The 15749-nt window shown below is 45.0% G+C and overlaps 1 protein-coding gene across 1 annotated transcript in view; it reads left to right on the plus strand.

Annotated features, from left to right (window-relative positions):
• Positions 1-15749, plus strand: part of DHX40 (DEAH-box helicase 40) — a 112790-nt gene that overhangs the window by 21950 nt on the left and 75091 nt on the right. Inside the window, exons 6-8 of the mRNA XM_040424661.1 lie at positions 3254-3373; positions 5841-6071; positions 8042-8108. Coding sequence (XP_040280595.1) covers positions 3254-3373; positions 5841-6071; positions 8042-8108 — 418 coding nt within the window. The remainder of the gene's footprint in view (positions 1-3253; positions 3374-5840; positions 6072-8041; positions 8109-15749) is intronic.

Consider the following 15749-nt stretch of genomic DNA (forward strand, 5'->3'; position numbering starts at 1 on the left):
TAATAGTTTATATCCCCGCGTTTCAGAGGGGAATATTGTTGTATCAATGTACTTTGTCAGTTCTGGGGAACCGCACCATGACCATAATATCATGTCTCTCTGTACTACTAGTAATCTCGTTAAAAGTAAGGTAGAAATGATGGAAGATATGGAGGGATTCCTGGAGGGTCACACCAAATGAAAAAGGATTTAGGAAAACTAGAGGAATGGTCAAAAATCTGGCAACTAAAATTTAATGTTGATAAGTGCAAGATAATGCACCTGGGGTGTAAAAACCCAAGAGCAGAATATAAAATCAGTGATACAGTCCTAACCTCAGTATCTGAGGAAAGGGGTTTAGGGGTCATTATTTCAGAAGACTTAAAGGTAGGCAGACAATGTCATAGAGCAGCAGGAAATGCTAGCAGAATGCTTGGGTGTATAGGGAGAGGCATTACCAGTAGAAAGAGGGAGGTGCTCATGCCGCTGTACAGAGTACTAGTGAGACCTCATTTGGAGTATTGTGCACAGTACTGGAGACCATATCTCCAGAAGGATATTGATACTTTGGAGAGAGTTCAGAGAAGAGCTACTAAACTGGTACATGGATTGCAGGATAAAACTTACCAGGAAAGATTAAAGGACCTTAACATGTATAGCTTGGAAGAAAGACGAGACAGAGGAGATAAAATCGACCACTCTATACCCCATGTAATGAAGCTAATTGAGGATTATGGTACATATTCAGGTCTAACCATTAATTGGGACAAATTGGTTATGCTTCCTTTGGATTCAGTGCCAAGATCACTCCAGGATAAAATAGCCCCTTTACAATTGGCCAGTACGTTTAAATACTTAGGGATACAGGTAACATATAGATCACAGGAATATGTAGACTTAAATCTGAACCCATTGTTGAAAAGTAGTGCCCAAAAGGTAAATAGCTGGTGTAAGCTGCCACTATCTGTTATTGGAAGAGCTAACTTAGTTAAAATGGTGCTGATGCCACAATTTCTATACATTTTGCATAATAGCCCAGTGTGGATACCAATGAGACACTTCTACAAAATACAGGGACTATTTAGGGCCCTTATATGGAATAAACAATCCCCAAGAATTCGCTTAGAGACCTTACAGAGGGAGAAGGATAGTGGTGGACTGGCGATTCCCAACCCATGGCACAGGCTTAGCAGTGCAAATACTGTAGTATTATGGGTACCTCGGACATCGTTAGTGCGCTAATGTCTTATTTGATGGGAGGGAGACCACCAGGATATATATTACAGCTTGGTTCTGTTGTCCGCCCCCCCCAGAATCTATCCCGAGTGTTGCCCTGCTCTGCAAGGTATGGAAAAAACTGAAAGAAATTACCAAACTTTCGGGGTGTAGCGCCCTTACTCCTTTATGGAACAATTCAAGCCTCCCGGAACTAATTAAGTTGGAAGGCTTTGGTAGTTGGGAGAAAAGGGGGCTTTATTGGGTGTCGCAACTTTATACAAATGGGAATCTCAAAAGTTTTGAACAATTAAAGGAAGAATTTAAACTTACCAACACAAACTTTTATCAATATCTACAATTACGCCATGCCTTGACGGTGCAGGATAGGACAATGGATATGACTATACAGGCATCTATGTTTGCAGAAGAAATCAGGAAAGGAGGTAACACCAAAGGAGTGATCTCAGGATGTTACAAGTTGTTACTCTCATTTTATCAAGACCACTTTCCTTTGAATGTTAGGGAAAAATGGTCCCAAGAGGTTGGCCCCCTAGATGATGTACAGTGGTCTGAAATATTGTCTAAGATCCCCTTGCTATCACTGTGCGAGACACACAGACTTTCACAACTATACCTGATACATAGGGTATACAGAACACCTGAGTTCCTACATAAGATACGTGTACGTTACACCTCTAACTGCTCTAAATGCAATATTCCTGGGGCACATATACTTCACATGTTTTGGGAGTGCACTGCCATAGGTCCTTTTTGGAATATAGTATTAGACATTATTTTTAGGTGTTTGGGATCAGACTCCCAGCCGAACCATGTGTGCTGGGCCTGTTACAAGGGGATTCCACAACAGATCTTAATATTGGCATAAGCAGATCACTGTATCAAGCTAGGAAATTATTAGCCAAGTATTGGATAAGCACTACAGTACCGGCCAAAGAGGAATATATTGCATGCATGAATGTTATATTTGGATTAGAAAGGGGTGTGTATCTTAAAAGAGGAACGATTAAGAAGTTTGAGTCTATATGGGGACCATGGATGCGAACGCCAGGACTACCCTCTGGACGTCTCCTGTCTATACAATTGGGGCAGAATGCTAGATATTGTTGAACGGAAGCAAAATACTATAACTTTATTGAAAGTCATGATATAGTAGAAACAGGGGACATAACATCACAGGTAGAGTGGAAGAGATAAGCAAAATGACAATATGGCATGGTGCAGGTTAGGGGGGGGAGGGTTCTTCATTCTTGTATGTTCAAAGATTGCTTATTAATGCACCCAAATTGGGTATGTACTTGTTTACTTAAATGTACACGTGCTGGATTTATAAATGTACTTATCCGAAAAACTTTAATAAAAACGACTTGATTTAAAAAAAAAGCAGCAAGGAGACACAGCTCTGTATGTGAGCGTTTTTTTCTCCTCATTCTCGGTGGGAGTCTCAGCATTTGGAACCCCACTTGTAAAAGCCTTTGATATCCCACTATGACATATTAAACGTTTTTTGAAGGTACAGTTACACTTTAAAGAGAATGTATCATTCTCAAAGTGTGAGCAGGGCAGCATTCTATTAAATACACTTTATAAAAAATAAGTGAATTTAAAAAGGAAAAAAATGCATATTTTTGGTTCCTTATGTTGGGCCGACTTGCACAGCACAGTTGTCACTAGGCTGACCCAGCACATTTTCAGCTTTTTATGTTGATGTCCTGCTTCAGCATCACCAAAGTATAATTTGTGTGCTAGGGCCCCACATCTTGTAAGACTTCGGAGTTCACTGTATGAGGCAATGTAAAAGGATGTTAACTAGTCTTGAGGATTAAAGAACAAGCTGGGGCAACTTAGTGGGACTTTTCTGTTCCATTTAAATGGGTTTTCTGGCAGTTTAATTTAAAAAGCTCATTCCCACTTACCTGAATCCCAACCACTATACAGTGATGAAGCTGATTGGTGGGGTCACCAGGAGTAGATGGTTGTTAACCAATCTGATATTGATATATGTAATATCTAATATACAGTATGATGTCTTCTGTAGAAAACTGCAATCATGTACATGACTGATGGATGTCTGCTGAGACACACACTGACCGATCCCAACCTCACCAAATTCAGCACAGTTGTTTTGGATGAAGCTCATGAGCGGAGTTTAAGTACTGTAAGTACAGTTTTAGATGCAGACTACTTATAAACATATACAGTGCTAGAACAAGGAGAGAGAGGCACATATCACCCTCTCCTCATTTGCAGGAGATGGGCTCAATAGAAGTCTATGGACCCGTCTCGATTCCGTCCTCTGCATGCAAGCACTTCTCTCTCGTTTTTCTAGAGATTGGTTTTACAAACACTCAGTGACCCTTTAATATTTTTGTATGTAAAAATCACACAGTTTTCTAATATAGTCCCAGGAGTGCTCACCCAAGGGTGCCTGAATGCATCACTGCTGAGTGGAGAGCAACGTTTGCTGTCTGACACTGTGTATTGGAAGCATTGTGGAATTTTTTAGGCAGTAAGCAGGTTGCTTTTTACCATTTTTGGTGCCATAACGGCCACCATTAAATCCAGGGATGCAGGTACCAACATGCATGCTGAGCCCACACTATACTTCTCCTGGTGCCAAATGGCTTCCAATACGTACAATGAGAGCAGGCTACAGCTTTATACTTAATCTAATTAAAATCAGCCTATGGGGCAGTCACGCTAATCAGGGGTGCAAGACCAGCTGGAGTCAGCAACACCTCCAGTACAACTGCAAAAAAAAAGGGGGTCAATCAGCTCATCCCAATGCGCAGGTGCACGCTGCCATGGCTAGAAAACATGGAAAAAAGGACAATGCAACAGCACTCTGCAAACACAAATAAAGTACAATAATGCCATAGTTATAGAAAATATTCTGGTGCTAATGCTATACTTATTTTGCAAATTTGAGATTCTTGGCAAATACATTTTGTACAAAATTATTTGGGCCCGTCTGCCAAACCTCAAGGCGATCTCTATAAGATGGGAACCTAACATTAAATACTACCTGTTATGTGCCAAAATGGCCACCATAAAATTCAGAGTCCCACACCTATCTGACTGATGTCATATTCAAGTGACATGCCGGCCAATATCTCAGATGAGATAACCACTTTAAAGAGGTATCCCCATGTGGCACACTAATGTCTGATAGGTGGGAGTATAGATTTTCGGACTCCAACTTGTCAGGGGGACACAGGCAAAACCTTTACCTGCTTACTGCCTAAAAAATTCCACAATGCTTCTAATACACGGTGTCAGACAGCAAACGTTGCTCTCACTCAGCAGTGATGCATCTAGGCTCCCTTAGGTCACCACTCCTGGGACTGTAGCAAAGTCCTGGATGACACAGGCCCTTCAAGTTTTATTGCGGCCCTTGAGAGTGATACAATTCAGCCACTGAACTAAAAAAAATACATCCCTGCTCTAGATTTATATAATAAGGGAAGGTGAGGGATGCAGCTGCAGTTTCTCTCTTACAGTTAAAGGGGTTGGCGACTATATAAGTACTTTCCACTATATAGTGGGAGGTAGGGTAAAAAAGAGTTTCCTAATATACTTTATTAAAAAAATCAGAATGGTAATGGTTTTATAATGAGCCCCGCCCCCTCAGCCCTGCTCTGCGTGCAGCCAGTTCGTCCATGGCTGCTTGCAACATGGAGGAGCTTTAGAGAAAGCTCGTCCATGGCTTTATTCTAACTGCACATGGGCTGCTTTTCCTAATAAGAGCAGCGCATGCCCAGTCTGCCCCTGCCACTGGCGCCCTCCCTGCTTCGACTCTGTCTCTACAACCGGCTTATTCCTGTCACAGTTCGGAGCGGGAAGAAAAGTAAGAGCGCGTCGGGGATCAGACGCGCTCTTACTTTTTTTTCCCGCTCCGAACTCTAAAGTTTTGTGGGAAAAGATTCAGCAAAATGTATTCATTTAAATCTCTGCTCATTCTGAGCTTCAAAGGTCAGTGGGTGGTCCTATTTAGTGACTGATAGCCTTCGCTGTTTGTCTTTTCATACAGAGATAGCTGTCAATCACTGTGTAGGGCCACCCACTAGACCCCAGTGAGCAGAGATGTAACTGAATGTAATGTAATTTATACTGAATCTTTTCCCACAAGATAATTTATCAATCTGCTCAGCTCCTCCTTCTCTATAACATGCTGCCCACAAATAGGGCTACATAGTATAATATGACAGGTTCCCATAACTAAGGACCTGTTCATCTGTGATGCTGGACAGGTTCCTGGCATGGCAAATATCAGTGATTACAATTAGAAGTGGAGCCTGTAGTACAAAAGGGAGGGAATTATTCTTGTAAACATATGTTTCTTTGATATTAGTTCTCTTTTCCATAACTTCCATTAAGGGAATGTTCATGGTATCTTCCCCTTACCTGGTAAAAAGAAAATGATCACCCCGTTTTAGTCCAGGTATTAACTGTATCATCTAGATTTAATAAGGTATATTGCTTTTAAGTAAAGCTGTGCAAGCAAGTAATGTCTGTCACCTACTAGCCTAGTATAACCCCTCTAAAATCTATATTATGTAATTATGTGCAACCATTACAATTGACTAATGCACTTTTTATAAAAACTTTCTTACTTTTTTCCCCAGGATATTTTATTTGGTCTTTTGAATAAACAGTTCCTGATGAAATGTACCTCAAAAAGGAAATACCCTCTCAAAGTTATAGTAATGTCTGCCACTTTGGACATTGAGAGACTGTCTGAATTCTTTGGCAGTTGTCCAGTATGCGTTATTCCAGGAAAGGTCTTCCCAATTAAAGAGAGATTCCATAACCTCATTGGCCCCAGAGACAAAGACAACAGTGCTTATGTTACAGAGGTATGTGGTTTCGGTCTTGCAAGTAACCTGAACAGCTCTATAGAGATTTCAGGATTGTCGGGGATATAAAGGATCAAAATGGATCAAAAGAAAAATTATTCAAATGATATTGATCCGCGAGGTGGACATATAGACACCTCAAAAAGAGTTTGATCAATCAAAAATTAATCAATGTAAATTTCAATGATACACAATGATATGCAGTACCCAAAATTCGCCACTAGATGGTGCCAACAAAACACTACTCAACCAACACAAGAATATTATGCAATACTGCTTTAAATTATGAGAGATATATCAATCAATTGATTATGCACAGAAATTCAATCAAGAAGATACTGCTCTGCTAACTATGACCAATTTCGGAATGTATTAGTAGTATTGCAATAAAGCTTATAAATTTATCGGCTTGATATCAAACTAGAGAATATATAGATTCCCAACAGAGAAGTTTTCTCAGAATTCAGTATTAGATCCTTTATTCAGTTATATGCATCGTAACTGAACAGCACCAATATTAAAGTAGCACCGTAACACTATATCCACACAAAATGGGGATTTTGGCTAGACATCAAGCGAATGAATTTATCAATACTACACACACATAAAAATCATACATTACCCGAGAATTTAGGTGAAGTCAGCTCTCAAGACTTTTCCTAATCAAGATCCTTCTCTAGACTCTCTTTTTTTGTTTCCTCCTCCTCTTTTCTTTGTTTCTCTCCCTCCTTTTTTTCTTTTCTTTTTGGTATATGGTTTCCTAACCAAAATCTTATCAGATGAACACACCTTCCTAGTTTGGAACTCTCCAATCATTGTCTGAAAGTACATTGATAAGGAATGTGATGTCATAACACTACCCACAATGCACTTTTGCTACTGGTGTAGTGTTACCTACTCATACCTAGCTGGCACTGTTGTATAAGCTATAAGCATCATACCATTAAGGGTTAACTCATACATGCCTGACATCTTCAACACTACATATACCTGACATCTGGAAGCCTTATCTCAGAGCTGAGGGACAAACTTTGATACATGAACCAACTATAATATAGACTCGGGGGAACATCTTGACACTTCTCACGTTGTGGAATTTATGTTCAGATAAGAAATAAAATGAAGCCTCTACTTCTGCAGGTGTATATCTTCTAACTGTCTAAATGTATAATTGATTTTTACAATAACACTAGTTCTTTTGAGCGACGCAGTAATCTTCCCATGGACTTACTTTGGCCTACATTAAAAATCCATACAAAATAGTGAATATAAACCAACATTGCTTTTAAAGGCAATGAATATCCATTATAACTAGAATAAGTAAATATAACTGTTTACACTTCTGAAAAGGCATAACAGGATTTCCTGAGACTGTCATAAAGATGCACTCTAGGGGTGGTGCTGGAGCTGTGGTAGAAGAAGTGCATTATGGGTTTGGTTGGATACAGCAACAGGAAGTGCTACATATAGGATGAAAACAAATCGGAGGGAATTGCTTACATGGTGAAAACGGATTAGCAGAGTCCAAATTGGAAAAAAATAAAATAAACATGGGGAAGATGCACAAGGTAAGCAACAACATGAGCATATCTCTAAAAAACTATAGTAATCCCGGATAACCCCTTTAAAATAAACCTGTTAGCTGAATGACTCCTGTGTCAACAAGGTAGAATAGTAACACTGAAATCTAATTTTCAAGGTTGCTTTCTGCAGCACTATTTACAGAATACGCTCTTAAAGGGAAAGAAATTCTCTAATAGTAAAAGAATAATCATGTGAGATAAATCTTTGTCATGCATACAGATTACCCGCAATGCAACCTGTACAGCTCTTGTGTTGTGCATGCAAAGTTTATTCAGAAATGGTCTATCTATAGTGTCATTTGGCAACACGATAAATGTCATGCTTTTTATGGAAAGTTCTATAAGCACAGAGTTTTAATATTTAACGTGTTTCATTTTTAATCTCAGACTGTGAAAGTGACACTACAGACACACTTAAATGAGCTGGCTGGGGATATTCTTGTTTTTCTCACAGGTAAGTGTTTCTCAAAGATCTTAGACCCCACTGTGCACTGACCACAGGTTTTGAACCTAGGCCTGAAACTGCTGTTTACCATATATGCCCAGATTCTGATCTTTCCTTTAAAGATGGAGCATTATATACAGCGTATATCAAGGGGAGAAAAACAGAAGTGGATCGCACATCCACAATGCTATGCTTAGATCTAATTAAACTCGCTACTCAGCGCAATATTAAAGTGTACAGCCACCTATACTGCATGCTGTACAAGAGGCATTAGTGTACATTTTGATCAAAAAGCATAAGCCCACTCACCACGCCAAGGTTGCCTCTTTGAGTGGGACCTACTGACAAAAAGCTGCTGCACAACACAGTGACAAAGCGGCACTGCCCTAGTAGGCAGCAGGACCCAGGAGTCAAACAGCAACCCTGCTGTCTGACAATGCCACCCATGGCACTGGGTCCCACCAACCCACCAGCACAGCGCCACAAAACAAAGGCCACCACGCAGTACTGCATAGCATAGCATTGTGGCATAGCATAGCATTTTCTTCTTTATTACTGGTATCAGCACTCCTCCCATTCGGCACAGGTGGTTTTAATCGCAGAAGTCTGCATATAAGTGGTAATTGACCTGCAGTTCCGAATAGCAATGGACATGTTGTGTTAGACAACTGTTCACATGGTGCAGTACTGAGTGGTGGCCTTTGTTTTTGTAGCGCTGTACTGGTGGGTTGGTGGGACACAGTGCCATGGGTGGCATTGTCAGACAGCAGGGTTGCTGTTTGACTCCTGGGTCCTGCTGCCTACTAGGGCAGTGCCGCTTTGTCACCGCATTGTGCTGCGGCTTTTTGTCAGTAGGTCCCAATCAAAGAGGCAACCTTGGCGTGGTTGACTCTTGGGTCCTGCCGCCTACTAGGGCAGTGCTGCTTTGTCACCGCATTGTGCTTCACCTTTTTGTCAGGGTACGTCCCACATAGAGGCAACCTTGGCGTGGTGAGTGGGCTTATGCCTTTTGATCAAAATGTACACTAATGCCTCTTGTACAGCATGCAGTATAGGGGGCTGTACACTTTAATATTGCGCTGAGTAGCGATTTTTTTTTTAAAATCAAATCGTTTTTATTAAATCAATAAATGCAGGATATTACAAAAACAATACATTGTCTTTTCTTACTTTATCCACATTGTGGAATCAGTGTACAGCAATATCCGTAGAAATATCAACATACAGTTATATCGTATATCCAAACATAACAAGTACACTTGTAGAAACAAATATTGAGACAAGGAATTGCATAAGACCTAACAATCTCAAATCCCCTCCCCCCCCCACCCTTCCCTACCACCTCCCCACCCTGTAAACTAGTCTTAAACCAACCCGAGCCTATATAACCACATGAGTATGAGATAACCAATCACTCCACAATTTGTCAAACTTCTGAGGACACCCTCTCTTCACATACACCCCTTTTTCCAATATCAGCATGTCATGCACCTTCCGTTCAAACTCACCCAGTGTAGGCGGACTTCCCTGGATCCATCTCATAGCCACCAACTTCCTGGCCACATACAACAACCTCCCCACAGCAACCTTGACCGATTCAGTCCCTCCAATCTCAGACACATACCCCAATATACACACCTTGGGATCTTTTTGAATTTCCAACGTCATTTTACTATTAATCATATTCCTTACATCCTCCCAATAATTACCAATTACTGGACAAGACCAAAGCATATGTAACAAATCCGCACCATCTTCCATACACTTTGGACACTTGTCATCAATTCTTACTCCAACCTTTTTTAGGAACACCGGTGTTTTGTACACTCTATGTATGATAAATAGTTGGGACAGTTTGCCCTGTTCACTCAAGGACACATTGGGGACTCCTTCCAATATATCATCCCACTTATCCTTAGACATTTCCCCCAAGTCAGCCTCCCATTTCTTCATTCTTGAAAGCGGGAACCCCTCTAAGAGTTTATCAAGTAGAAGAGCGTACACCTGTGATATCAGCCCTCTCCCCCCCCCCCTTCCAGTCGGGAGAACAAGCTTATGAACCACCTCCATTTGGGCTATCACACATCCTTTCCGCAGCGTGACCTCAAGGGCATGCCTTATTTGAAGATATTTATAGAACCATCCCCTAGGGATATTGAATTCCTGCTGCAGGTTCTGAAATGACTTACATATCTTATCCTCAATTAATTGGCCAATTCTCGTCACTCCATAAGTTTCCCAGTTCCGAAGTCCTGACATGGCAAAAAATTCAGGCAACAGGTGATTATCTCTAATAGGGGAAAGTTCACTGATTCCACCTACACCTCTTAGCTGCTTCACCTTTGCCCAAACTTTTTTCATAAGTTCAATAAGAGGGAGTTTTCCCCTTCCAGCATGCATACCTTTCCCTTCCAGAATTCCCATGAGATCACAACTGCCCAACCAATGCTTCAATATCTGTCCAGTCATATCCGGCACTTGGGAACCAATCCACCCCTTGAAATGCTGACATTGGGAAGCCAAAAAATAAATCCATGCATTAGGAACAGCCAAGCCCCCTTCCGACTTAGGGTACTGCAATGTCTCCAGTTTAATCCTAGCCTGACCATATTTCCAAATAAGATCCCTAAATATAGAGTGAATTTTCTTAAATCTATCGAGGGGGATCCATACGGGAGCATTGTTCAATACATAGAGCAACTGGGGCATCATAACCATTTTTAAGAGGTTCACTCTACCTACCACTGAAAGAAAGAGCCTACACCATGACCTCACCTTTAGCCTGAAAGTAGCCAGCAACGGAAACAAATTAAGGTCCACGAATTCCGACAATCTAGGTGTTATATACAGTCCCAAGTATTTAAATTTATCCACCCAAGGAACCCGTCTTATCTATTTGTCTGCCTGACAGGGCCTGCCCATCAATTGGCATCAAAGAGGATTTTTGCCAATTTATCTGAAGCCCAGAGAAGCCACCAAATCTATCAATCAATGCCATGGCCGCATCCAGGGACGCACCAGTATCGCCCATAAAAAGCAGAGTGTCATCAGCGTACATAGCCACTTTGTTGTGCAGCCCACCGTATCTAAACCCCTCTATATTTGTTGATAAGCGGATATGCGCCGCGAGCGGCTCTATTGCAAGAGCAAACAATAAGGGCGACAATGGGCATCCCTGTCTGGTGCCCCTGGCAAGGGCGAAACAATCTGACAACCCTCCATTAGCTCTAATTTTCGCCTTAGGACTAGAATACAGGACCTTTACCCACTGAATGAACCGCGCTCCAAAGCCCATGATTCTCAAGACCCCCCACAAGTAGCTCCACTCCACACTATCAAACACCTTGGCGGCGTCGAGAGCAAGCAAGGCCCTGTCTCCACGATTATCCGCCGGAATATTTAAACTAGCATATAGCCTACGGAGATTGATAGCCGTCGATTTCCCAGGCATAAAACCCGTCTGGTCCGGGTGTACTATGGTCAGAATCACCTTGGACAGCCTGTTCGCCAACACCTTCGCCAGGAGCTTAACATCAGCCGTGAGAAGCGAAATTGGTCTGTAGGAATCCGGTATTTTAGGATCCTTCCCAGGTTTAGGTATAACCACAATTATAGCTTCCTGCATCGAATGTGGTAGCAAACCTGCCTCCAATGAGTGTTCAAGCACCTTAAGTAATTCAGGAAGTAATATCCCCTGCAGCTTTTTATACACCTCAACTGGGAGGCCATCAGCTCCAGGCGCCTTACCATTTGCCATATCTCCAAGCGCAGCTTCCAGTTCTTCAATTGAAATCGGCTCCTCCAGCCTTTCTCTATCCTCCTCTGGCAGCGCCGGTAACTGTGCCTCCACTAGGAAATCATTCAGAGCCTCCTCAGAACTAGAGCCGGTGGAAGCATATAGAGATACATAAAAACTTTCTCGTGCATGGCATTGGGGGACACAGCACCATGGGTATATGTCCAACTACCACTAGGAGGCGACACTAGACATAAAAAAGTGTTGGCTCCTCCCCGTTGGGCTATACCCTCTCCACAGACACTAGGCCGATCAGTCTTGTTCTAGTGTCCATAGGAGGCAGACCTGACCTGCTTTTTTGTGCAGGTCATCCTGCTACTTTTTTATTTTATTTTTTCTTCAATCATTTTTTCTTTCTCTGCAGGTTTCGGCCTGCGGCAGGGGTGGCTCCATCGTGTTCCACTTTAGTTGCCCCCCTGCGGGCGCGTACTCAGGTCCCTGGCAGCCACCCAGTCCCCACTTGTAACTGCTTCCGCAGTGGAATTCCGGTAGACCCACGGCTCCCGTGTTGAGTCCGCCGAGGGGGTGGTCATTGCTGCGCCTGAAGACATCGGAAGGTAAGTAGAGATCCGGATCCATTGTGGGGGCCCTGTAGTCCCCTTCTCCCTCCCTCCTTCCCCAACCCCCTCCCATGGCCTCTTAGGGTCTGGGGCACTTTGCTTGCTGGTCCACCCACTTATCTCCCCTATCCCCATGAAGGGGGGGTTATTTGGGGGCCAAAATACCTGCAGAGAGGCCCATGTCTCTTCTGGGTCCGGCACTTTCACAGAAGCCGCAGCATTAATGGGGGTCATTTTCGGGTGTTTTTCCTGAGGGCTTCCTCAATTCCCCTCGGCCCTGTGTTCCTCCCGGCTTCAGGACGCCCCCGCGATCGCAAGCGTCCGTTTCCGGCTGCACTTCCCTAATCTAGGCCCCGGCTTTTCGGCCGACTAGGCCGCAGGTCACGTGGGGCGGAGCCTTCTCTCCGCCCACTCCTGGTTTCCCGGGCTCTCTCATTCTCCCTCCGTGGGAGGAGCCTGGGAGGGGCCTCTGCTCCTTGCCCAATCCAGCGTCACGTGGGGCGGAGCCTTCTCTCCGCCCACTCCTGGCTCCCGGGCTCTCTCATTCTCCCTCCCTCCGTGGGACGGGCCTCTGCTCCTTACCCAATCCAGCTCCAGCTGCCCTGCTCTGTCAGAGGGGCGGTTCTTCCTCCGGCTGCCGGCTTCTTTCTCTTCACCGGGTCCATCTTCTCCTGCATGGGGCGCGCTGACACAGCTCCTGGGGTCGGGTAGGCAGCCTCTGGCTAATTTGCTCTGCAGGCTCCCCCCCCCTCTCCTTCCTCTCAATTGCTGCATTCTCCTGCAGCCCTGCCACCTGATCTATTGCTGCTGCTGCACCTCTTGGAACAGTGGCTCCGGGGACAGTTAGGTCAGCCCTGCTGCTCTATGAGGATTTCCTCTCCCAGCCTCCTCATCGGTTCGCCACGTATTTCACGTGCGTCCGTTGTCTTACGAAGGTTTCCATGTGGTCGCCTTGTCGTCGTCGTCCCCTTTTCCACCCTTTTGTGTAGGTCCCCCCTGAATGGGCTCCCTCCTTGTCGAACCATGGGAACCTGGCCTGACTCGCCCAATCCCCGGCGGAGTCGCTGGAGCGCTACCCACGAATTGCGGTCTCCTCTCCCCCCTAGGCTCACGTCGATACAGGGTCACGCAAGGAGTAGCCCACGGACCAACCTCTGGTGGTCTTAACTAGCTTCCACCCCTCCTCGGCATCCTTGGGTCCCCCCAGGACAGGCCTGAGGCTGGTGACGAAGCCTTCTCTGTCAGTTGCCTCTGGGGACACCTCTGCACCGATTCTCTCGGAACAGAGCATCAGGCGGTCTTCCACCATACAGAAGCCCTCTGTGAGGTCAAGACAAACGTGCACGGAGGAACCTACCCTACCCAGGTTTCGGTGTCCCTCTAGTGGACTTTCGGATGGCGCTCTCCTACCTGCACAGGTAATTACCGCACTGGTAAGCCAGCCGTCTCCGTGCTTAGCAACTGGGACACCTACGTGGTGTCTCTGGTACGTGCGCCCTCGTAGGCTGTACACGACAGACCTTCCTGGTTCCCCTCACCAGGGGCTATGTTCCAGGCAAGCTGATAATTCAGGCAAACGCCTCTTGTAGGGTTGGTAACCCTCCTCGGCCTCTAAAGGTTCTTTTGTAGTAGCCTGTATCAGTGAATACAGGCCTGTTTTTGTTGCCGTGGCGATTAGTTCCTACACTTACTCCAGATGCTGTAGCCATTACCCCTGGTTGGCTCTATGGTGTTCCACGTGGCACTATTTCCCCCTGCCGGGTGAGATATACAGGCCGCCTTCAATTGCCGTTGCAATTGCCCCTGTCTGTTTCCAGCCACCTTGCTCCCTTCATAGATAGAGTTCCTACACCATCTCCTGATGCTGTAGCCAATACCCCTGGCGGGCTCTATTGTGTTCCATGCGGCAACATTTCTCCCTACGGGCGAGATGTAGAGGCCACTTTCAATTGCCACAAAATTGCCCCACTCTGTGTCTAGTGGGCACCAAGTTGCCACCTTGATCCCTTCATAGGTAGAGTACCTGCACCATCTCCGGATGCTGTAGCCGTTACTCCTGTCTGGCTTTATGGTTTACCATGTGGCATTTTCTCTCCCTTACCGGACGAGATATTGAGGCCTCCTCCAATTGCCGTGGCCATTGCACCTACCTCATCATAGTATGCACCAAACAGCCATCTTACTCTCTTCTTAGGTAGATTTCTGCAACCGTTACACCTGTCTGGCTCTATGGAGTACTTTGCGGCCCTGTTTCCCTCTGGTGAAATAGAGGGCCTCCTTCAGTTGCCATTGCACTTAATTGTGGTGTGCACCTGTCGTTCTTTGTGGTACCGTGTGGCCCTATTTTCCCCCTCCCGAGCGGAATATAGGTAGCATTGCTAACGCGGTAGCCGCTGGACTTCTCTGGTCCTATGGGGCACCATGCGGCCACATTTCTCTAATCTTAAATCTAGTACTTCTACCATCTCCAGATGCTGTACCCATTGCACCTGTCTGGTTGTATCTCTGCACTACACAGCCGTATTGCTACTTTACCAGGTTGTAGACCTGTACCCTCCAAATGCGGTTGCATTTCCGGATGCTGTGGCTTTGTTTCCACTCTCCTTAGTGTGCAACATGCTGCCACTTTAGCTCGGTTTTAGGCGTGTATTTTTAGCCCACGTGCTGGGCCCTAGGGTGCAATCTGTGGCCCATACAGTTTCTGTATTACGGGGTGCTTCCTTCCCTGGACTCTATTCTATACTCCAGACATCTACTGTCGTGCTCTATGGTCTTCTTGTGTTTTCTCAAGGCACTGTCTACAACAGGCCATCCTGGTTCAGCATGTGCACGTTAACCATATCTGGCAGGGGTGGGCCAGCCCAACCCCCACCGCCACCTTGTCGGTCTACTGCTACTTCTGGTGTACCCAGTATATGGCTGATCTGTTCTGATCTGGTGGGTGGTCCACATACAACCACGCTCCCTACACCATGGCCAGGTGGTTGTTGGCTTTCGTGCTAAGGTTGCTCTTGCCATCCCTATAAAGTACTTCTGTCCGCGGCACTCCGCGTTACCCCATATCATAAGGAGTACCCGCGTTGTTTTCTGTTACAGGGCGGACCACTCCTGGTGGAGTACAGTCATCTCCACTGGATCTTCTACCTTGTTGGGGTACGAGCTTGGTGAGCTCCGGCCGCTGCAGCGGTTTTCGGCCATCACTGGATGTCCTCCGCCACACGGAATCCTTCTGGGGTCACCGTTTTTTCCTCGTTGGACGTCTTTCCTAATGGTAGGGACGGAAACACTGAGCGC

The sequence above is a fragment of the Bufo bufo genome, chromosome 3 (assembly GCF_905171765.1).
Source record: "Bufo bufo chromosome 3, aBufBuf1.1, whole genome shotgun sequence".
Lineage (NCBI taxonomy): Eukaryota > Metazoa > Chordata > Amphibia > Anura > Bufonidae > Bufo > Bufo bufo.